The sequence below is a fragment of the Coptis chinensis genome, chromosome 7 (assembly GCF_015680905.1).
Source record: "Coptis chinensis isolate HL-2020 chromosome 7, ASM1568090v1, whole genome shotgun sequence".
NCBI classification, from domain to species: domain Eukaryota; kingdom Viridiplantae; phylum Streptophyta; class Magnoliopsida; order Ranunculales; family Ranunculaceae; genus Coptis; species Coptis chinensis.
Window position 1 is genome coordinate 16,396,160 of NC_141462.1, and position 18,286 is coordinate 16,414,445.

The following is an 18,286-nucleotide window of genomic DNA, read 5'->3' on the forward strand; positions in this document are numbered from 1 at the left end:
TCAACAGATTCATCTACAGATCTTGTCACCTGCAATGGCCTTGGGGAATCTCTGTGACTCAGGCCATGGCTCACTGTGATCCTTTTGAGCTATAGTTTTCACCGATAACATACGACCTTCCTTGTATATTGAATCCTTCACCACGCGTCTAAAATCGGGGAAGATTTCCTCCTCAAATGAGCAGAAGAATTTGCTTGCCCATAAGACGGGGCTTTTGATGCTTGTTCTTGGTTAATGGCTCGATCAAAGGAGTAGGTCTCTGGTTAGCTTGTTCTGTTACACTCAACTGAGGAGAATGAAGATGAACAAAAGGAAGATGAGAAAGAGGCCCTTGCTGACTCCATAGAAACTCTATGATTCTCAATCACGTTCTTGCTTGAATTTTTGTCCTGCAATTGCAAGTCAGAACTATATTATATTATACAGATTCCAAATACACCAAAGTGAAGCCGTTAATAGTTGAGTTAAGTTTTTACTTTAGCTGTATGCAGGTCACTGTGACACTCATCTCCATGGTTGCTATTGCTGAAGTGAGAATGGACTGTTAAGAGAGAGATGCATGGCTTAGAATATGAGAAAAAAATGTAAATGTTAACATACTTGAACTTGGTAATACAACAAACGAAATGGGAAATAAAAAGAAATCACAAGTCCATTAACCCTTCCTGAACAAGCAATTTGGCCTACAGTTTAGAAATGTATATAGGATAGCTTACCAGTAAAGAGAACATCACCGATTAAAAATAAAATTTTGTATCCATAAAGTGATTTTGTAGCAAATCAAACATTTCTGGACTGTAGGAACAAAAAGAAAAATAACATGAAAAGCTAAAAACTTCTAAGCAACGGGAAATGGATACGTGTATACCTCGGAAATGTTAAGTCCACTGATATCCTTTAATGAACCAATGCTAACAAAATTGTCACCTCTTAGGGTAATGATCGTTGAAGACGAAACAAATGAAGAAACGACTAGAGACGTGGGGGGGTTTGAATCTTGAACGAAATGGGAGTTCCGAAATACCTCCAAAATAACCTCAGCAGTTTCTTTTTAGCTAGCGTCTGTTTACATTGAGTTCGTTTACCTTGTAAACGTTTTCAATATATGTATTCGCGGGCTTTTCTCTTTTGGGCTTTTTTATCTTTTGGGTTTTTTTGTGGACTTAAATTTGAGTACTGCTCACTGTTCTAAAAATCGGTCTAGGCGGCGACTAGGCTTAGGGCGGTGCCTTAACCGACTTCGCCTAGGCCCTAGTCGTTTAAAAATCGGTGGACCGACTAGGCGGGTCTAGGCGATCGATCAGTTTGTTTGTTTGTTTGTTTTTTTTTTTTTTTTTTTTGTTTGAATGATTAAATATCGAAAAATAAAGGCCCGTGTAGGCTTAAGATTTGAATGAGTTTAAAAGACTTAAGTTTAATGTAAATTATATGTCACCATAACAAAGAGTATGTTTTTATATGAAGCCAATATTCCTCAACTATTACGCATTTTTGTAATAAATATATTTGTTTGTGTTTATTTTTTGAGTTATGGTAAATGATTTTCTTCATTTCTTGTAGTATATGCGTATTATTATATATATTAGGAAACAAACTCATCTAGCGCCTAGCCCATCTAGGCACTGTCTTGAAGGCCTAGGCGCTAGACGCTCTCCTACCACCCGACTACCGCCTAGCGTTTTTTAGAACACTGGTACTGCTACATGGACCTACTTTTTAGATCTACTATACTATTTGTATGAAGTTGGTTTGCATTGCAATACACACAGACACATATCTCTATGTAAATCAATGATTAGTACTTTTGACACATCAGTAGGTTCAAATAGTAGGTCAAATAAGTGGGTCGGTGTAGCATTACTGTTAATTTTTTTTTTTTAAAAAAAAACAATCAAACAAAACCTGCAGACCTTGAGTATTACCAAACAGCAGTTGACTTGATTACACAATTTTTTTTTTTTTTTTTTATCAGATACACAATGAAATTACTTTAGTCAAAACAGGTCAAGCCAAGGCAATATATTCTAAATACAATAGATTAGCCCCAGGGCACAAGTTCGTTTCAAAACAACTCTAGAGGATATGATTTTTTTTATATTCACTCACAAACAATGAGCTATCAGTATGAACAATGAGCTATACATCAACATGAGCTATGAGTACGAACAATGATTATTCATATCTATAATGATTGTTCATACCTATTTGGGGGGGTTCATACCTCAATATAAGCTATGAACAATCATTGTTTATATAAATACTCATTGTTCATAGCTATTTGGGGTATGAAATGATTGTTCATACTCATTCATACCTCAATATGAGTATAAACAGTCACTGTTCATACCTTAACATGAGTTATGAGCAATCACTATTCATAATGTATAAATTCATACCTTAATATAAGTTCATACCTTAACATAATATATAATCAGTAAGAACACATATTGAAGTATGAACAATCATTGTTCATAAGTTCATACCTTACATAATATATAATCAGTAAGAATACATATTGGAGTATGAACAATCATTGTTCGTACATATTTGGGGTATGAATATACATCAACATAGTGTATGAAGCATAGTACAAAATATCGCGATATATCGTGATATATGGCGATATATATCGAGATTTTAGCAAAGGATAAGTAAATATCGCGATATGCTTAGAGATATTTACAACTGCAAAAATCAGCGATATTACCAATATTTTGAGATATTTTGCGATATTTATGGATATTTTGTGTATGTAGCAATTTTATTTAATATTTACCATTACATTTCAAATAAATATAAATTATATATCATGATATATCAAGAACTGTCCATAATCACAACGATATATGTTGATATTTTAGATATATCCATGATTTTTGCATATGAAACAATGTCAAATATCCCCAAAGAAGGGGATATATCCACAATACATATCCATAAATCAGGAATCGATATTTGCCATATCCTGATATTTTGTACTATGGTATAAAGCATAGTACAAAATATCCCGATATATCGCGATATTTGGGGATATCTATCCAGATTTCAGAAAAAGATATATAAATATCATGATATGTTTAGAGATATATACGACTGTAAATATCGGTGATATTTTGACGATATTTACAATATTTGAGGATATTTTGCGATATTTTGCGATATTTGGCGATATTTTGTGTATATAACAATTTTATTTAATATTTACCATTATATTTCAAATAAATATAAATAATGTATTATGATATATCAATAAATATCCACAATATCTATGATATTTGTCGATATTTTGGATATATCCACGATATTTGCATGTGAAACAATGTCAAATATTCCCAAAGATGAGGATATATCTACAATACATATCCAGAAATTGAATATCGATAAATACTTATATCCTGATATTTTGTACTATGGTATGAAGTATGTTAATCTATTTGGGTATGAACAATCACTATTCATACATCACATAAGGTATGAGCAATGACCAAAACGACATAAAATGCAAAATCGAAAAAAATTTATTTAAAATTCGAGATATTTGTCATTACAGGAGAGATATATAAAGTCTTTATCTGAGCTTCAGTGGACGACATTTAATTTGGAAGGAAAAAAATACTAGAAGATTTCAGCAAACATCTATGCCAGTTTCAATTGTCTATAACAAGAAGGTAAGAGACATAAAAAACTACTTGTAACAGCTAAAAGCTATTGAAGTATATATACTTAGGTCAATGTATTGAAAAAGGCGATAAAGAGGTTGAATTGGAATCTGATTCCACCAGAGCTAGCAATGCAATCAACAAGCTTGAGAAACCACCATGGTATTGTCTAGTCTTAAGGATATGATTTTTTTTTTTTTTTTTTTTTTATAATCACTCACAAACCCAATCTCCACATTTAAGGACGAAATGAGCTGTGAACACTCATTGTTCGTACTATACATCAACACGAGCTATGAGTATGAACAATGACTGTTCCTACCTATAATGATTGTTAATACCTATTTGGGGTGGGAGGGGTCATACCTCAATCTGAGCTATGAATAATCATTGTTTATATGAAGACTCATTGTTTATACCTATTTTAGGTATGAATAATGAGTGTTCATACCTCAATATGAGTATGAACAATCATTGTTCATACCTTAACATGAGTTATGAGCAATCACTATTCATATTAACAATCATTATTCATATCTATTTGGGGTTATTGAGCAAATACATGAGCTGATTTTACTTCCCTCCTAAACCAAAAATTATAAAATAAAAACGTTATTGAACCTCTAACTTAGTTATTTTTCTCTTCAACCAAGGTCAAAAATATCGTCTGATATATTAATATATCGGAATATGGGTACACGATATGGAAATAATGTATATCGATTGACTTGGATCGATATATATTAGCAATATATCTGATATATTTGATATATATCGATTAACTTGTTGACTGTTTGACCGATTATATTTGCTGTTGATAGATAATTCTGACATATGTCATTATATATCAGTGATATATAAGATATATATCAAAATTTCAACTATTTCAAAAAAGCTGGAATCTCTAAAATATCAATATAGACCGTTATATTTCGGTTTTGGGTGTGTGGTGGTGGTGGTGGTGGTGGTGGGGGAGAGAATATCGGCAGATATGGAAACATTGGGCCCTGTGGATTTGCCCCGTTACCCACATTTCGGATGAAGTACAATTTTCAATTTTGTTTCAGTTTATCAGAATTTTCAAAATTTCAAAAAAATTCGAGAATTTATATTCCCGCATCCCCCCCCCCCCCCACACACACACACACACACACACACCGTCCAAACCCACGATCACCATGTTTCCCCCCTCCACTTTTGAATGTATCTCCACTGCACATTATCTATTTCCGCTCCATTTATTACCTCCCCTCCCAATTGGAGACATCAACCATCAACGACCAACAGGTTGTTCTCTGCTTTCTGTTTCTTTTTTTCACTCACGTGTCAACATTAAAAGGTAATATTTTCTATGTTCTATATGTTCAATGCTTTAGTTCTTCATGTTTAGTTAATGAACACCTGTTATCAATTATTCTCTGCAATTATTATGATATTCATGCATGCGAGACCATAGCATATTACCCAAAAACGTAATCTAGTTTACGTAAAGTTTTTTTTTTAGTTTGTTGTCTATGTTATAGTGACTAATTTGATAAGAGACGTTGACCATGGTAATTGGTTCATATGCTTTTGAGTTGAGTTTTATATGTAGTAGTCTCTAGTCCAGGAACTGATCTTATGTCAATGAACCCTTGGGAATTCACGCCCATACAAGAATGATGTTATCTTTCAATCTTGTTCCTTTCGGTTATTGATTTGAGAGAATGTGAGTAGGACTCTTGTAATTTGTTTAAAGAGAGCCTTTATTTATGTTAACATATCTTGTTTCACTTTTAAACAAGTCCCTGAATTTATATTTGGATGGAAGGTTGTTTTCGAAGTAAGCATGATTTGAGACTAGAAAAGTGACCGTAAATCAAGCAACTCTAAGTGCGGTGTATGTTCGTCCCTGACATAACTAATCTATTCTAAGAGTGAAAGATAGATTATACTTAGCTCACTATTCCCGTGAAAATTTCAATAAGGTATGAAAATAGAGTAACTGGTTAACTATTTTACAGTGCTAAAAATTCGCTAGATAGTATATGCAATGCTGATGTTGTCCTAGGTCTAAATGTTTATTTATTTATTTTTTCTCTTAGATTTCCAAGTTCCAATGGATCGACTAGAGGAGGTGGCTGGTTTGAAGATGAATTTGTATGCAATAAAAGAGTACCTTGATGAGGCTTTTATTGGCATAGTGTCTCATATCAACAATATTGAGAAAAGAATTCAGGTGATTAAAGAAAAGCAGAAATTTGCAAATGATGCAAATATTACAGATCAAGGAGCTAGCGATGCTTCACCCGTCACTCCTGGACTGATGAAGGAGGCAATGAAAAGAAAAGAGAAGATAAATTCGTGTAAATGTTTTTATGATTAAGTAAGAATTAATAAAATAAAAAATTGTTGAATAGTGAGATGTTTTTTGTAGGTAGAGTATCTCGGGGATGTTGAAATACCTTCCTATACTCATTGCTACTTTCACTATATGGATAAAGTTCCAGAAGTTGTGAGGCCATTCACATTGGATATTGAAGAACCAATGGGAGATGGAACCGGTGGTTTTATGGCCTTGGCTTTAGCATTGGGTTATCGTAAAGAGAATTGGATAAAAGTACAAGCAGATCTGTTGGTAGAGTTGAGTTGCTTTAAGCAAGAGTATGTAAAGACGTTCAGTGTTCATGGGTTTAAAAATTATGTGGAGAGCCTTTTAAAATCTGGTACGGATGAATTTATGAAGATGCCTGAAACTGGTTATCTTGCAGCTTCAAAATATCATACTGTCGTTGTCTTTTTCTCAGAGGCAAAGTCCGTCACTTTTCTCCCACTGAGATCAGCTATCCCAAAAAATGGCCCTAAAGTTATAAGTATTGGGCTTGTCGAGAACAAAATGTTAAACCTCAAGCTCAAAACAAACTATCCGATGCCAGAAATTGCGAAGCTTTGGTTTGACTATCATTATCCTACTTACGGTGATTGGGAAACGTATTTTCAATCACGCTTTGATGCAAACAAGAAGGTTGTTGGTACAAGTCCTGAATCTCGAGGGAAAAAGCGTGGTAGTGGTGGAGTTTGATGGACTGGATAGGAGCAGTTTTACTTCTTTGTTTTGATTTCTTAAAACTTATTTCATAGGTGTAGATAAGTTTCTAGTTCATGTTGTCTTTATTTCAACTAGGTGTTTGGACAGATAGTCCTCTTTAGTGGTCTTTCATTAGTGTCAATAAGTACAATATTATAATTTTTGAATTTGAGTTATTTTGTTTGTTTATAGTCTTTCTTTAGTGTTGATGTATTAGACCCTGTTTTCCTTGTTACTATATTTTCTATAGGTTGTTGCCTGCTAGTATTCCTCCTGTTTCTACAGGTCCATTGTAATAGAGCCACCATTACTTGCTAGCACTGCAGCATAGGAGTCTACCTCCAATCAAATCCTAGTCCAATTGCATTCCACAAGTTCTCAACGTGTGTATAAGGCTAAGACCTGACTGGCCGGAGGCGTACTATAGGAAAAGAGTTGCATGGGCCACACTAAAAGTGAGTGAATTTTCTTAATCTTTTCATCATCCTTGAAAAATATGTGCTCATATCTCAACTGGGGATTTGCTAATCTATACTGCGGAAGTGCAGAAATTCAACTTGGCAGCAAATGCATTCTCTGAGGGTTTGAGGCGGGATCTTGAAGACAAAGAACTCCAAATTGCTTTGAGGTTTAAGTTATATCTGTACTAACACTTACACCCTCATTCTTGATATTGCTAGCAGGGATTTGACCTAGGAGCGCCCTGTACTTCACTGGACCTTTAGAAAAACGTGAGATGCACCATTTGTGTTAAAAAAAAAAAATCTATGCAATACTTATATTTATTAAATTAATAATAATATCCTTAAAATTTATTGATTAAGCTAAAGGACTTAAGCAACTAAGCAGCTATGCTAGTAGTTGTTGGACAGTTCTACTGCAGGTTTCCAGGTTAAATAAACTCTAATGTTATAATTTCCTTGAGAAATATTTTGTTTGTTAATATGTTATTTTGACAAACCTACAGTATGCGATTAGCAAACAACACAGTACAACTAACACCTACAACTAACACAGTACAAATTTCTTCTTTCCAAGTTTTGTGGTAAGTACATTAGTGTGGATTTAATTTTTAAAGGAATAATGGTCTTCAGGCAGCTGCTGTAACCCTTTTAGAATTAGGAGAATATGGCCAAGCTGCTTCTCTACTTGAGAAATTGTCCAAGGTTTGCTCTGCACTTGTTCTCAATTATCAGTGAGTAGAACCCAAGTAGAATTTGCTATATATATCCAGTTGTTTGGACAGTTCTGGAGGTTACTTTTCAAAAAATTTACTTTTGTATTTTAGGAAAAGCCAAGCGATCCTGATGTTTATCATTTACTTGGCGAAGTTAAATATGAGCTCAAGGATTATGAAGGGAGTGTTGCTGCCTATAGGAGTTCTGCATCTGTCAGTGGTTTATGAAATTTGAGATTAAGTTTACAAATCTTGCTTTCGCTTAAATCAAAAGTACTGGCTTACTTCTGAATTCTGACCAGATCCCACAAATGTATTCTCACTTGTGCTAGGTGTGTGAATCTATTAACTTTGAAGTACTGCGTGGTCTCACAAATGTGCTTCTTGCAGCTAACAAACCAGATCAGGTTTGTTACTAGATTGCTACATTTTTTTGTTTTGTTTTTTTTCCCCTAGTTTTTGCAATAGCATATCCACTTCTTTGCTTCCGCCTCCTCATGTATGAAATAAGCTAGTGTCTTAAAACAAATATGAAATAAGCTAGAACATCTCTTGGAAGCTGACTCCATTGATCTTGGTTCTTACCTTCTTCTTGTTTTTCAGTCCGTTTTTCCTCGGCTATTTTCATATTGCTAATTAGTAAAATAAGTGTATTGCAGTTCCAATGAATAAAAAAAGTGTATATGCAATTAGAACGCCATACATGGAACTACAGAAGTTAGCTAGTAGACAGAGTCCAATGCTAATCTCGGATCTAGTTAGTTAGTTCCTTCATTTTCTCTTTCTGGAATCTTGAGATCTAGTATGCCCATAATTTCCCACATTCCTAAATTAGTGTATCTGGCCATCATTCATTGACTAATACTAAAATGTAGATAGTTCTTGTTTTCTAAACCAATCAGTACGTTAGGAAGAACGTTAACATAACTCGTTCTAGGTCTTACACACGGAACATTTTCTTTCAATCTACTTTATTGTATGTGACCCTTTTGCATACATCACTTGGAATCCTTACTAACTAATTATATAAGTCTAGGATCACAGTATGGATTCTGTTCCTTCTTTCCAATCTGTACAGATTATGCCTATCCAGGCAGTACTTTAGTGTTGATGCATTAGAACACTGTTTTCCTTGTTACTATATTTTCTACAGGTTGTTGCCTGCTATCAGAACATGAGTCAGGTATCATGGACAAGTTCCAAAGTGACAACTCCTTCACAGTGGAGGTACTAAATTTATGGCTTCAGTTACATACATTATTTTCTTTAAAGTAGAAACAAACTTTAGAGTATTGCGGATTTGGTGTAGATTTCAGTTTTTTGAATTTTTAGTGAACTGCAAGAACTTACAAATCTTGGTCGGAATGCATAAGATAAACAAGCCCTCTAGAGATGAACACATTAGCAGCTACTGGGCTTATGTAGGTGACAGAAAGAAAAGTTCAATAGATTCAGGGAAGCCACTAGATGAAGCATCATGGGATATTGTATGTGTTACTTAAACTATAGCTTTGTTTGAATGTAATGCACATATATTATGTTTCTGATTTGATCCTTTTTTTTTGTAGGATGATGTGGCGGGATGTTTTGAGTATTATGCAGAACTTGCTGAAGGTCTAGATGCAAAGCAAAAGACTCCTATTACTCTTCCTATGGAGACATTTAAGACTCATGTTCTTAAAGAACCTATTGGTGTTGTTGGCCTCATTACTCCTTGGTATTCATTTTTTTTTTTTTTTTTTAATTTTTTTTTTGTTATTGATTTACATGTTTATCTAATTACTACATAGAGAGAACATCGTTTGTGACTTCCGTTATAATAATGTTTACAATTGTTGGACGGTGTGTGATATTGTCCCGTTGTACGACTTTGTGACTTTATAAGTCTACACATGTAAACTGTGATGTTTGGTTCTTATATATATCATATATGATTCCATTGCTAAAAGTACGAACCATTTCTCACCTTTGAAGACTAGATGTTTGTATGAAACACTCTGGTGCAGAATAATACATTATAAGGATTCTAGGTCATCTATAAAGGAAAGGTTATGGTTCAAACTTTCAATTTTTATGGTTAAAACTTTCAATTTCTTGTAATCTATTTGAAGAAACTTATTGCATATCTACTAGAAAAGACTGTATTTTCGTTTGATCTTTGGTTCTCATGGTTGTTGGGTTACATGTAGTTGCTGAGGGAAGAAATACATATCTTTGTAGACTAATGTGATTTGTGCTGTTATATATCAGAACTATCTGTATGGTGAAGCGGCTTCATAAATACTTTTATTAGCCAAATATCAAGTTCTGTATTTAACGTGTTGAGCAGTGACTTCGGCTTTTGAATGGCTGCATTCATATCACAAGACTTCAGCTTGAGGGTTTAAACAAAATTTACCATATAACAGTTGTTTCATTCCAAAACTGAGTTTCCATGTTAGATTTCGATTTATTTATTCATCCACAGATGTTTACTAAGAATTGCGTTTAAAGTTTAATCATATTCTTAATGTTTATCTGTTTTTTTAACTTATTTAATTTCCCTGCAGGAATTACCCTCTTTTGATGGCTATATGGAAAGTTGCTCCAGCTTTGGCAGCTGGTTGTGCAGCTATACTGAAGCCCTCTGAATTGTCGTCCTTGTATGGTTTATTTTCCTTCCCTTCATTGTCCCTTTTTGGGCTCTTTGGAGTTGTAATTATCTCTATAGATGTTCATTTTTATTTCCATTTTCAGGACTTGTTTGGAGTTGGCAGATGTTTGTAGAGAAGTAGGACTTCCACCTGGCGTCCTAAATATTCTGACTGGATTAGGCCCAGATGCTGGCGCTCCTATGGCTTCTCATCCTCATGTGGACAAGGTCCAGTTGTCTTCTTGATTTGTATCCTTCGTCTGTGTTTTTTCTTTTTCTTTTCTAGCATTCGTCCTTGTAGTAACATTGGCTCTTAATCAGATTGCCTTTACTGGAAGTACTGCAACCGGTAGCAGGATCATGGCTGCAGCAGCTCAAATGGTCAAGGTGTGATAAAGCATGCAATTTTTCTCTGACATTTATGCATAAACTTTGCATCCTCTTTATCTTCACCCCTTATTGCTTCGTTGATCACAGCCTGTTTCATTGGAACTTGGTGGCAAAAGTCCAATCGTTGTATTTGAGGATGTAGACCGTGATAAAGGTTAGTGTCCGATTGTCGTTAAAGTTTTTTTTTTATTTGATAAATATGCAGCAATTGGTGCATCGCCTCACAAGATATGCAGTGTATTTTTCTATTTTGCTTTTAAATTTACAATAGGAATCAAATGCATGTTATAACCCACCCCATTCAATTTGTAGCATCTGACTGTCTTCCTAAGTTCCTATTATGCTATATTTTGGGCCCAGAGTCACCTCAATCGCATCTTTGTATAAATAGTAAATACTAAACAAACTTTCTTGTTAATTCTATAATATAATGATGATGTTTCAGGTTTTTAACAGCTGCTGAGTGGACTATTCTTGGTTGCTTTTGGACAAATGGCCAAATCTGCAGTGCAACATCTTGTCTTCTTGTACATGTAAGCGTTCTAAGTAGATTTAAAGTTTTGTGTAGTTCTAATGCATATTTTTGGTTATGAGTCCAAGAATTAGTTATGTAACTAAAGAATAGTTATAGTTTCTTTTTTTAATAGTTGTGTCGCCGTGTCGGACTCTGACACGCATATGTGTGTCAATGTGATTTAGGTTCTATAATACATGAACTTTTTAGAGATTTATCCCCATGAAAAATACGAATGTCTGCCTATAAAAACCAACTGCCTAAGTGCCCCTGTCTGATTTTTATTATGCAAATCATGAGAGAGTTTTCCATTATAAATTTCACTCTTTTGTTTACTATCAAAGCATTCTTAGTCTTATTATTCGGAAACTTCTTTGTGTTCATGTATTTATTATCTTTTATTTCCTCTTGTCCTCGAGTAATGCAGAACCTAATGAACGGATATGTGTTCAAAGGCAAACCAATGATCATACAATTTGGCCGTAAACCTGGTGCTGCAAGAGCAAACTAAAGCTCCACTGCAGATGAAGACAAATCCATGCTGCTTGTTGTGGCCGGTTAAGTTTATTCTTATTCTCTTGTTCTCTTGTTCTCTAATTCTATCTGATGTGTGACTTTGGACTAAACTTTATAATTTTGCAGTAATAAGCAAAGCAACATCTGGCAAAGCTTAAGGAATAAGTTGTGCCGCTGACAAGCAGCAAAGCTTCTAGCCATCGCATAAAGCTATTACTTTCGGATTATCTGAGCTGTTGGAATCATGGATTTCCAGAGCTGATGGCAAAGTCATCTTGAGCAATTCATCTGGGAATCTCACCTAGCTTCTTGCTGTGGACATGTGGTTACTACTCTGTGACGTTCAGATGTTATCCCAAAATTTAGTTCACGGGCTAGTTCAACGGCATATAACTTCAGAACAACAGATGTGTCTCACTGCATCTACCAGATTCAGTGGTTTCAGATCTATGCGCTGCCCCGAAAGGATTTCAAAAGTCAAGTTAATAAAAAGATAAACTGCAATGGGAGGGATTTGAGTGCTATTGATTTTGGCCAAGGGATACAGTGGGAGGGTTGTGTGTGAAAAGAGTTTACATAAGCTTTGAATGCACTTGAAATATAAGTTTATGTCAAAAATGTTTTAAGTTTCATTTGTATTATACCAAGCTCTCCCACTGTGGATCAGTAATGTCTCTTGTTATATGTTGCCAGTGCATATACAACACTTTTGTCAAAGAATGTTGAGATTCTTTTGTATTTTTTTTTATAATATGTTGTGTTAATCATCTCATTTGAGTGCTCCTCGCAGTGTGTCCTGTTAATCAGCTCATATGAGCTGATTCCCTATACCGGATAATGGATTACCCAAAACATAACCTTATTTGTACTGTCCTAAGTAAACTATATTTATCTTAATATTAGAAACTTTATCGATCTTGTCCAACACCACGCCTCCTATTCCTAAGAATGTAAGAATGGTACAAGCTGCTGGTTCCTCCATGCGCTGCTCCCTATTCTTTTAATTCCCGGGTGAATCTGATGTCATTGCAGATTTCACAATGTCATATTCTTTTCGATGACTCTGCCTTTCCTAAAGACTAGTTGAACTGATTAAGTTGGTCTGTTTGCAGAGAAGCTAAAGGATATTGGAAACGGACTATTAATCTGCAAAAGAAAAGAATTACAAGATTTCTGTTGCGAGTCCTGTTGCTAACATTTCAAGCCCATCTTAAGTATCCACTGAATGATATATTTACCATAGAAAGAATGACAATTTTCCTCACTTTGTTCTACCTAACGCTTGATTAGTAAACTATTTTCACATTACAATTATTTCTGATTGGTAAACTAACTCCATCTCCCTTCTCAAGAACAATAAATTCCAAAATGCACATTGATGTGGATCCTTGAATGAATGTCAGATCTGAGACACGACGATCCAATGTTTATGATTCTCACATATGAACTGTTGACTGGAAATGTGTACTCATGCACATCAGCAGCCCACATAGTCGCACACCACACACCACACACACACCGCACCACCTGCAACAAACACAAGCACACACCACCTGCACCACACAACACACTATCACCTAATACACAAAATACCACATACAACACCTTGCAGCAGTAACATAACCCCCACATGCGGGTCTGCATATAACTTCCAATGAGAACAGAAAAAAAATTCATGATCATGGAAACCAACTATGAAGCAGAATCCGTCTAGAGTTCGCAGGAATAATTGGGTAGGACCAAGTTCTAAATCTGCCCCATGAAAATGGAATGTCATACACGGATATGGAAGTCTTTGCTGATTTCGGTTTAGGTAACATAAATCAAACATTCCAGGTACTTGCTCCAAATGAAAAGCCGAGAAGTGTGCTTGCATTGCAGATTTCACAATGTCATATTCTTTTCGATGAATTGCTGTCCACGGGGATCCAGTATCGAGAAGACACCCACCGTTGTGATTCGGTGTACGTGCAAAAGCACCTGGATCAATTTGGAGGCGCACTCCTTGGACGGATATCCCCTCCAAAGTCACAAAGTAATGTGATTCACCTGGAAGTAATAGAGTGTGATGTATTTTTTGCCCGTCTTTAAAACCCACATCATTGCCCATTCGTAAAAACGTACTCATTCGGCCATCAACTGTTTCAGCCACATAGTTGGTTGTAATCCTGAGACCTCCTATGAGTGTTCCTATCACCTGGCCTGTGTGAATTCTGATAGAAAAATTCAGGTATGAATTACTGAAATGCAGTAGCGAAACTAAAAGACACAAGTGAATCAAAAGTTCAGAATGTGCTTTCCTCGTAATTAACCTCAGTGACAAAAGATCACTTGGACTTTTAACTTAGCTTGTCTTAGGGAGTGAAATCAGATAGGCTAATGACACACTGATCAAATTTCAAAGGCTACCAAAGAATTCAGAAGCTGCTTGAACAACTGACTGATTGAGCCTTTTCTTCTCTCATGTTTTCTGCTATGTGCATGTTCAATATTCTACCCAATCAAATCCTTTAATTGCGATACGATGAAGAAAACTTGATGATCATTTTGAGTCTTACCACCTCCATCAAAGCTAGTCTAGGCTGTGCTAATTTCATCTTATGCTCTATCCCATGTACGATAACATGACCCGATTATACTTGCGACTTGCAGCACATCAGAAGACAAAATACAATGACATTCTAAACCTCTTTTTCCTTCACCTTTTTTCACCAATCCTTTTGGCGTGAGTGGCTGAAAGCTTGTAGCAAATGCAACCAAACACAAAAAACAATAACAAAAGTGACCACATCAGTATCATCTATAACCCCCGCATGCCAGTAACAACACTTGGCAGCATCAGCAGCACCTGGAACCAACGACAAAACCAACACCCATCCACTCAATGCACACCAGTCCATACTACCACACCAAACTACACACACTATCACATCACCACCACTCGATCAGGTCTTTCGATACGAGTGACCCCATACAATGTCGCCCCATACTGCTGCATTTGGGTTGTACTGGTAGAAAAAAAAATGATACCAACCCTTGTAGAACAAAGGACCTGCATCCAGTATCATGTACAATCAGAACACTCAAAAATACATAGCAACATTTACATTAATCTTAGCTAGACCGTAATCAATTAGTTTTAAACACCGGCACACACCAAAACAGTAATACTAGCACTACTACTACTACTCTAAGCTAGGTTTCAATCTGCAGGTCAGCAATACTACTACTATTTTCTTAACTACACCAGCACCAGTAGTAGTACCAAAGTAGGTGAAGGTGATCAGGTAATAAGAAAGAATAGAAGATCGATCAACTGCTAAGTTTTTAACAAATGTGAAACTAATCAAACTTCAAATTTAACAAGTAATCAAACTAATAAAACAAATAAATATGACAGAGAAATTGATATTTATATTCATTTATCAATTTGCAAGAAGAATATATAGTGGAATATGACACACCAGCCAAGCTTTCTGGAGAGCGAGGATTTATTTTTCTCAAAACTTATACCGACTTACCGAGCACACAAACACGAACTAGTTCTTCTGAATCTAGCTTTCATTGAAGAAAGGAATAAAATCTACATTTTTTTCTCAAACACAACAATCTAGAATCAAATCTATTCGAACCCCAAATTAACAAAATGATCATTACCACTCGAACAATCTTCTAACTAGCGAAACAATCAAACACCCATTTCAATTAACTACATAAACCAACCAAATCAAAGACACCCAAGTCTCAAAACACAATAACTATCAACTAAATCAACTCAATTCATTAAAATAAATAAAGAAAATGAAAGTCGCAAAAAATCGAACAAACCTTACCTCTTCGATTTTCCTTGGCAAAATTTATCCAGCTCCCACATGGATATATTTTTCCTGCTTTGAGTGGGAAAATTCGGTCACGTGACTGTTTTGCCGGCAAATCTCTTTTCTTTTGCCGGTCGGAAATATAACAAGCAGCAGCGGCAAATACCCTTTTAAGTGGGAAAATGTTGATTTGCCAGCAGGAAAATGGGTTATCAAGCAGGCAATAATAATACATCATGAAAACTCTGCTAAACATTGCTATTCACCAGAAGCTATATCTAAGAAGAACTAATCAAAGAGTGAGAAACCCATGTCATCGTCACTTTCTTCCTTCTCTTCCTTCTTCTCCTCAGCTGCAGGTGCTTCAGCAGCTGCTGCCCCACCACCAGAACTTGCGGCTACAGTAGCTCCACCACCTCTAATGAAGCCAACAATAACCTGAAAGACAGCAGAAGAAGGAGTGACAAGAGAAAAGGAAGAAGAAACACCACCAGATGAGTCAGCAGAAAGAGCAGCTTGAACAAGTTTCCTCTGCAACTCAAAAGTTGATGAAGCTGATGCTTCTAAATCTCCTGAATACTGCTTTCCACTCCATACTTTCCCAGAACTCTTGCAGACAAAAGTGAACACTCCCATTCTTTCTTCTTTTTCTAAAAACAGAATTGTTATTATGACATGATGGTGAAATTCTCAAACCTCTTTTGTCTCAAATCTCAAGAGTTTACAAACAAATTTAGTGCAATAAGATAACTACTACTACACTTAAATTTCTGAACAGGCCAAGTTCATCAATAAAACAAGTGTTTCTTATCTAACATGCTTTTGCTGGCCAACAGAGCAGGGTTAGGGAATTGCCAAGACATCAGGTCTAGTAGCAATGACCAAGAACTGGGAGAATGTCTTTCTTCACAATTGAGTACTTCTTCACTTTTATAGCTGGTAGACTGATGATTCACTTTCTTCTATCCCACTAACTCAATACAAGGCCTATTAGCTGGAACTGCCAACTTTGACAAACAACTGATCAACCTACGGTCATGAGATTGCAGCTAATATCCACTACTGATCACCCTGCAGCTAATATCCACTACTGATCACCCTGCAAAAACCTTCCCAATAGCATCTAATCTCACTACTGATCACCCTGCAAAAACTAATACAACACAGTTAACGCCTTCTAAGTTTACTTTCGTTTAGTAAATATGGTCGATTGGTGGGAAAATATATCCTAGAAGATAAATGTAATTACCTGAGAAGGTGGAGGAGCTGTTGGAACCTTAGAAGAAGAAGCTGTTTGAAAAGAATTCAAGCAATAAATTCAATAATGAAATACTAAGATTTTGAAAATATTGAGGTTTAGGCCATGTGCACGTAGTCTTCGTATGCCCTGTTTCAATGCCCTGTTTCACTATATTAGAACAAAAATTGAGAATTATATTGAGCTTTGGAAACCAAAATTGAGCAAATGGCAGTACCATTCGAGATCTTCATTTCCTTTAATCAGAATTCTCCGTAGCAACAAAACCACACGCACCTATATTAGAACAAAAATTGAGAATTATATTGAGCTTTGGAAACCAAAATTGAGCAAATGGCAGTACCTACCACTCGTAGAATGTATCTCCTCTTCTTCGCTCAAATCGGCTGATTGAGCATATTTCCTCACACGTTTTGAGTTTGTACTTGGACCTATTACACACACATAGCATTGTAGTTATTAAAAAAATAGAAGTACTAGCAACGCAACATGTTTAAAAATTATAGTTCTTTAATAATATAGATACTTGTATTGGAAAAACTAAAGCGGTTGACATAACTAGTTACCCCCAATTTCTCGATGTAATTTTGGGCACGTGGGTTTTGTATGCCCAACAATACCACATTCGCCACAACTTTTCTTCCTTGTCTCATTGTGTCATTTAAGTCTTTTTGGTCGACCCTTAGGTGCTATCTGGGGTGGATCACGTATCAGTTCTAAGTGGGCCGCATCTCCGTGAGTATCTGATGGCTCCTCAACGGGAACTTGAGGATTTTCTTCAGCAGTTGATGGGATCTCTTTTGAGATAAGATAGGAATGTAGGAAATCTTTGAACTCTTCACCAGCTTCTTTAGTTTTGGAGGCCTTCAAACATATATTCTTGCAAATCCCCATAAGCTCACTATAACAAATAGCAGAAGTTGCTTCATTATGAACAATAACCAAGTAGCGGTAGGAATGATTTGTTTTCACATTTCAAGGCCCACCTCAATAAAATGCAACTAGAGGGTATTTCAAATGACGTCTTCATTTTTTAAGACGGAAATTATGTGTCGGCATGGAAAACCAAATAACTCAAATAGACCACAAGAACACTTAGCGTTTTGATCAACAACATTGTATTCCACAATAGACTTGCAGTGCCTATATAGATGACGATGCAAAGTGTAGTAACGAATATTGTCACCTTGATGATCCTTCATTGAATCAACAATGTACAATGCCTCTTGCTGCAATTGCATCTTAAACACATTAA

The 18,286-nt window shown here is 35.7% G+C and overlaps 2 protein-coding genes and 1 pseudogene across 17 annotated transcripts in view; 1 reads left to right on the top strand and 2 right to left on the bottom strand.

Annotated features, from left to right (window-relative positions):
- LOC147486265 (uncharacterized) overlaps positions 1-18,286 on the bottom strand; it is a 33,877-nt gene that overhangs the window by 6,265 nt on the left and 9,326 nt on the right. The gene's annotated exons all lie outside the window — the stretch shown is intronic.
- LOC147486266 (aminoaldehyde dehydrogenase 1, peroxisomal-like) lies at positions 6,055-12,722 on the top strand. 13 transcript variants are annotated; one of them, XR_015201011.1, is made up of 15 exons: positions 6,055-7,181; positions 7,275-7,354; positions 7,821-7,892; positions 8,015-8,116; positions 8,236-8,310; positions 9,057-9,130; positions 9,236-9,390; positions 9,472-9,620; positions 10,453-10,545; positions 10,640-10,763; positions 10,857-10,922; positions 11,013-11,079; positions 11,371-11,458; positions 11,867-11,996; positions 12,082-12,722. XR_015201011.1 is itself a non-coding variant. In XM_086570591.1 (14 exons), the coding sequence occupies exons 6-13, from the start codon at positions 9,268-9,270 to the stop codon at positions 11,948-11,950; spliced, it is 783 nt and encodes a 260-aa protein (XP_086426717.1). In that variant the 5' UTR covers positions 6,059-7,181; positions 7,275-7,892; positions 8,015-8,116; positions 8,236-8,310; positions 9,057-9,130; positions 9,236-9,267; the 3' UTR covers positions 11,951-11,996; positions 12,082-12,722. The 13 variants fall into 13 exon arrangements, 11 of the variants coding, with proteins under 11 accessions (XP_086426717.1, XP_086426718.1, XP_086426715.1 ...); XM_086570591.1 differs by having other exon boundaries at positions 6,059-7,181; positions 7,275-7,892; positions 11,382-11,458; XM_086570592.1 differs by lacking the exon at positions 7,821-7,892 and having other exon boundaries at positions 6,059-7,181; positions 11,382-11,458.
- LOC147486267 (large ribosomal subunit protein P3z pseudogene) lies at positions 13,164-17,151 on the bottom strand (annotated as a pseudogene). 3 transcript variants are annotated; one of them, XR_015201012.1, is made up of 3 exons: positions 17,023-17,151; positions 15,789-16,917; positions 13,164-15,007 (listed from the first exon to the last, which is right to left on the bottom strand). The product of XR_015201012.1 is annotated as a large ribosomal subunit protein P3z pseudogene, transcript variant X1 (transcript). The 3 variants fall into 3 exon arrangements; XR_015201013.1 differs by having other exon boundaries at positions 15,789-16,926; positions 17,023-17,139; XR_015201014.1 differs by having other exon boundaries at positions 15,789-16,844; positions 17,023-17,121.

Excerpts from the sequence above, each read along its gene's own strand:
- LOC147486266 (XM_086570582.1), top strand. The coding sequence starts at position 9,142 with ATGGCTTCAGTTACATACATTATTTTCTTTAAAGTAGAAACAAACTTT. Across the intron at positions 9,391-9,471 it reads ATGAAGCATCATGGGATATT|GATGATGTGGCGGGATGTTT; the intron begins GTATGTGTTACT and ends TTTTTTTTGTAG. Across the intron at positions 9,621-10,452 it reads GTTGGCCTCATTACTCCTTG|GAATTACCCTCTTTTGATGG; the intron begins GTATTCATTTTT and ends ATTTCCCTGCAG.